The 6,000-nt window shown below is 32.0% G+C and overlaps 1 protein-coding gene and 1 non-coding gene across 2 annotated transcripts; one reads left to right on the forward strand and one right to left on the reverse strand.

Annotated features, from left to right (window-relative positions):
- Window positions 1–479: 479 nt before the first annotated feature.
- Window positions 480–552, forward strand: Trnat-ugu (transfer RNA threonine (anticodon UGU)). The gene has a single exon. It is a non-coding gene; the product is annotated as a tRNA-Thr (tRNA).
- Window positions 553–4,124: 3,572 nt separating this feature from the next.
- On the reverse strand, window positions 4,125–5,743 carry LOC129988721 (zinc finger protein OZF-like). Its single transcript, XM_056096989.1, has one exon. The coding sequence runs from the start codon at window positions 5,706–5,708 to the stop codon at window positions 4,473–4,475; it is 1,236 nt and encodes a 411-aa protein (XP_055952964.1). The 5' UTR covers window positions 5,709–5,743; the 3' UTR covers window positions 4,125–4,472.
- Between the last annotated feature and the right edge of the window lie 257 nt (window positions 5,744–6,000).

Here is a 6,000-nt window from a genome sequence, read left to right on the forward strand (position 1 = left end):
AGTTCAAATGAATTTCTTCTTATACTGATGACATTTTGCTGCAGCTGGTCGATTTTTTTCAGTTTCACTTCTAAGTCCATTAAGCTTGTGTCTTCTGACACTTTATCCGCAAAGTTTTCAATTCTTGAAATACTTCCTTTTAGGGAAGTTTTTGCTTTGTTTAATTTAATTATAGTATCCATGGTTCGTCTCACGATCGACTGGAACAGAAAATGGTCTGGCTTAAAATCCAGATTCCATTTGATAAAATAACGACGGACCAGTGTTGCCTTTTTCTGAATTATTTATTGACATTACACAAGACAACACAAAACATTAATATAAATGACAGTAAATTTTGTTATTGTGGGTTTCGATTCATACTTTAGTACAGTGATTACCCACGTCCGTTATTGCCGAAATCCTGACGGCGTCTCCCCGGGTTTCCCCTTGTTTACACTCGTGATCACATGACCGGTTGGGAGCACGCATGCGCCAACACCATCATAGCTCAGTGGTTAGAGCACTGGTCTTGTAAACCAGGGGTCGTGAGTTCAATCATTACTGGTGGCTTGATGTAAGCGATGAGACTAAAATATCGCGCTTTGCTAGTGATGGTAAAAAATACGTGAGATGTAGAGTAGGTGAAGCGCTTCATCCTTATTGCATTGAAGCAACTATAAAAGCAACAACAAATACCGTGATTTGGGCATGTATGTCTGCCGATGGTGTGGGCCGAATTCAAGTGACTGATGGCATCCTGAATGCCAAAAAATACATCGAAACTGTCCTGCAACTAAAATTGATACCTTCCATCAGGGATTTCTTCCCCAACAAAGCACCATTTATTTTTCAGCAGGATTCAGCTCCATGCCACACAGCAAAAGTATGCAAAACATGGTTTCAAAATAAAGGCATAGATGTATTACCATGGCCAGGAAACAGCCCTGATCTCAATCCAATTGAAAATTTGTGGCGACGTTTGAAAATTCTTGAACGAAAAAAACGTCCATCCAATAAAAGACAACTTATTGAATCTGTAATTGATTCTTGGCACCATGTGATTACGAAAGATGAACTCCAAATACTCGTTCACTCGATGAAAAGACGCTGTGAAGCTGTCTTAAAAAATAAGAGTTATCCTATTAAGTATTGATTGTGTAAGTATCACTTTAAAAAAATGCAAATCTAAGATAGATCTTACTAAAATGAGCATAACTTTTTTTTTTGTAATACAGATATTGTAATACAGTTTTTGTTATTAAATTCTACATTAAATTACCTTCAATTTGATATATAAACATTTGCATTTTAGTGAAAATTAATATATTCTACAAGCCCGCAAAGTTGAAAAAAATGAAACTTTCAAAAAATGTCCACACTTTTGGCCACCACTGTAAATCTCAGATATTCTCTGATCACGATTTGAAGAAAGACCTTTTCAATATCTGACGTTACTGCAACAGGAAACGATCCAGTAAAGAAGGGGCAAGTTCGATCATACTAAGACCAGTCTCTAGACATGTATTTAGTGATAGTGTACTCTTTACGGAAGCTGAAGAGTTGAAAACAGGCCTCACTTTAGTAGTAACGCTATAACATAGGTCTGGAGGGAGATAATGCACATTAAAACACTGCTTGTTTTCGTCTTCTTCAATGTTACCTTCAGAAATCCATTTATCAAAGATATCTGTATACACTTTCACTTTATCGGATTCCACCAGTTTTTTTGTAAACAGAATGAAGGTGCTTCTCAGCCATTTGCCGGTTTTCAGGAAGATTCTAAGACCCATGGTAAGGTAACCTCGTACCTATCCTCTTCGTTGCGCATCACAGTGCTTCGAAAATATTCCATTATATCTTGATGAATTGCAGTCTTCTTTTTCGATTCGGTAGGGTCAGAAATTCTTATGGCTTCTAACTTCCACAAATCACTTATGGTACTTCCGTTCACTAGTAAGTTTATCACCATCATGACATTGTTAGAGTAGGAACTACTTGGGGATTTTTCCAACAGCGTCCAGCCAAGCAACGTTTCTATTGCTATTAGGCAACAAATGAAGTTGAGGATTTTCCCCGTCATTAATTTTCCCGCTATGTCAGCACCTATAAGCAAATGGATAGCAGGAGAAGAACAAAGTGGAAAACAATCTTTATCAAATTTTATGCCATTATCTTCAGACGGACTTCCACTGAACAGATTTTACTCCAACTGCGACAGAAATTTGCAAATTTGGTATTAAGACCGTATACAAAATTTCAACTGTGTAGAATAGATCGTTTTTGCATTAACTTTGTCCCAGGCAGGCAAATGGATATTTTTAAAAAATGTGTTTTTCGATCTCAGGGAAGTCTAAAACATGGAGATTATTTAAAATCTCAAGTTCGAATATTTTGATGATTACAACACTTTTCTATACTAGATATAAGAGAAAATAAAACAGTTTCAAGATATTTTTGATACTCGTAAGTACAAGATACAATTAGCGAAACTGGAAGATGAAAATGTAATAACTATTTCCATAAATATTTGCAATTTCAAAGAGAGCAAGCAGCACGGAAGTCTCTCGAATAGATTTGCACGTGATTTTTATCTTCTGCTTCTTTCTACTCAAGAAATAATAATAATTTTAACTTGTTCTAGCTTTGTTTAGTTATTATTATATCATAAATGCTGTTATAAATATTATAAATGCTGTATCAAACATTTCATTCAGTTAGAGCTTGTAAAATAAATTAAGAAATGAGCATTAATCGAAAAGTTTAACAATCAAGAGTGAAAATAGGCTTAACGATCACTTTGGATATTCGCTGACTTTACTAATAGATGACTTCCAAAACTATTAATTTCCCAAAAAGGTTTTTGTCTTATCTTAAAACTCAAAAAATTAAATCTTTAATGATATCGAATTCATTTCTATAAAGTGTTTTTCTTTACTTTCCATAAATTCCTCAAGCTTATTTTACAATGTTAGGATGCTTTAATGTTATGAAATTCAAACTCAAACATTAAAAATATTCAACCATATGCTTTTGCGAATGTTAAATTAAGATTTAAAAAATTGCTTTTCTTAATCATTAATTCTAAAACAAGAATTTTAATTCCACTTATATTTCATAACATATACTTTTAATTTGTAATCACAGTAATTTGTTGCAGAATGATTCAATTAAAGTCATCTTTTAAGTCGTATAAAATAAAGCTGAAATTTTTAAAAATGCATTTCATATTGATCATTTAATACCCTAACAAATCAATAATGTTGGTGAGAAATCTGGTCTCCAAAGGAGGCTAGTAAACTTAAAAATACCATTAAAATAGAATACCTTAGCAAGAACATTTTCAGAAAAAGAAGTTAGAAAAAAAAGTAGCAAATATTTAAAAATGGCTTTATTGTAGCAATGAAAGTTATTCAACATAAGATCCATATTCACAAATTTCTTTTCAAAATTCAGATCTCATCACAGCATTTCACATAAAACGAAGACATAGGAACTCTAGAAAATGCATACACACATTAGATGATTTCAAAAAATTAAAAAAAAAAAAAAAAAAATCATTTTTTGCAAATGTCTACAAATGGAGAAAAAATTATTAAATGAAAGACATCTGTTAAAAGCAAATAAATAAATTAAAAATAAATATGCAACATGTCTTCATATAGAGATTTTACAAAGCAGTTTTGTTTAGATTATTCTGCACTAAAATGCAAATGCTTGTTTATTATTAACATATTTTAATGCAAGCATATGAGGTATTTTTAATATTAACACTCCGTTTTCTCATGAAATTAAATAATTGGCTTATGTAAATCTGCTTCACAAATCAATATAACAAGCATCAAAATAGAGTTAACACACAATCATTCAAAGTAGGCATTTATCTTAACGACCTTCAATTAAATAAAACCATTTTTCTTTCTTCTTTTTCGTATAATCTTTATGCATTAGAAAATTTCTCTTCATTATAATCTTTAAATTTTTTCACGCACAAAATACTTTAATACACATTTCATACATGTATGGTTTCCATCTATTATGAGTCCAGGTAAACAACGACACAAAATCCAGGCGTGAAATTATTTTATCAAGGAGATATGGGGCAAAGAACTATTCTAAACTACGCACTTGGTACATGCATTTTATTACTAAAATTGCGCAAGTTGTCATTGATAATAAAACTGTGCATGCTGTTACAAGTCAAAAGAAATTTGCTTTACGAAATGAAAAATGGACTATTACACATTCATAAATTATTCCATTTGTAATGCTATCTTATTTTAGAATTGTGTGTGTGTGTATATATATATATATATATATATATATATATATAAACTGAAATTACATGCATCACAAGCTTTTAGTAAGTGTCGATGAGAATTTGTCGAAATTTTCTTGATGAAAAAGAGCTTCCTATAATTTACAGGTGCATAGGTTATTTGCACTTGATGGCAAGTGTCAGCAGGTATGCATTTAAAGCTACAAGATAAAAGTCACATACAAGCCATTTCTGTTTTCTTATGCGTGCGTAAATGCATTTTGAGAGTATAATTCTGAGTAAATGATTTATTACAAATGTCACATTCATATGGTTTCTTTTCCATATGTATTAGTAAATGCCTATTCAAAATTGATCTCTGAGTAAATGATTTATCACAAATGTTACATGCATACGGTTTCTCTTCCGTATGTATTTGTAAATGTGCCTTTAGACTGGAGCCGTGAGCAAATGCTTTATTGCATATGTCACATACATATGGTTTCTCTTCTGTGTGTATTCGTAAATGTATCTTTAAATGATGGCGCTCCGAAAAAGGTCTACTGCAAATGTCGCAGGCAAACGGCTTCTCTTTTGTATGAGTAAATAAATGTCTTTTTAAATTCGACTTCTGAGAAAACTGTTTATTACACATTTCACATGTAAACGGTTTTTCTTTCGTATGCATTAATACATGACTTTTCAAACCCCACTGAGCTGAAAATGTTCTACTGCAAATGTCACAAGCATATCGTTTCTCATCTGAATGGCTAAGTAAATGAGTTTTTAAATATTGTTTTCGAGAAAATCCTTTATTACATGTGCCACAGATATGCGGTTTTTCTTTTGTATGTGTTAACAAATGCATTTTTAAAGTTGTACTCTGATTAAATGCTTTATTACAAATGCTACATGCATACGGCCTTTCTTTTGTATGTACTAATATATGTGATTTTAAATTCGCTTGCTGGGAAAATGCTTTATTACAGAAACCACACTGAAACGGCCTCTCTTTCGTATGCACCCGTACATGCACTTTTAAAGCCGCCCGCCCAGAAAAAGTTTTATTACAAATATTGCAAACATATGACTTTTCTTTTGTATGATTCCGTAAATGTGTCTTTAAATTTAGCAAATAAGAATAGGGTTTATTGCATATGACACATTTGTACAACTTTTCTTTTGTATGCACTTTGGAATGTCTGTTCAAATATAAATTTTCAGAAAATACTTGACTACACATGGTATGCGTAAACGACACCTCGTTCGTATTCGTCCATAAATGTGCCTTCAAATTTTGGTGGAGAAAAAATGTTTTACAACAGATGTCACATGCACTAAGTTTTTCTTGCAGATTGGTGTTCAGATGTTTTTTTAAAAACGATTTTTCAGAAGTGAAAACTATTTCTCTTTTGTAAGAATCAGTAAATCGCTCCCTAAATTTTACTCTTGAGAAAAATCTTGAGGACATGAAGCAGAGACATGTGATTTATCCATTGTGCAAGTAAAAACTGCATTTCGTTAATAACGAAACGAAAACTTCCCTTTAATGTCAGTTTGTGAAAGAAAATTTTAAAAATTCGTGCAATCTAAGTTTGTTGCTCCGTATGCTGATATTCCCTCTTTGAATGAATCAAAAGCTGAGTCTTTAAATTTGTTTGTAGACAAAGATAGTTTTACAATATGGAAGCATAAATCTTCACTCCAGTGTAAGCACATAAAAATATCCACAATCGTGTATTAATATATAATACAAATTATAC

The sequence above is a fragment of the Argiope bruennichi genome, chromosome 10 (assembly GCF_947563725.1).
Source record: "Argiope bruennichi chromosome 10, qqArgBrue1.1, whole genome shotgun sequence".
Taxonomy (NCBI): Eukaryota; Metazoa; Arthropoda; class Arachnida; order Araneae; family Araneidae; genus Argiope; species Argiope bruennichi.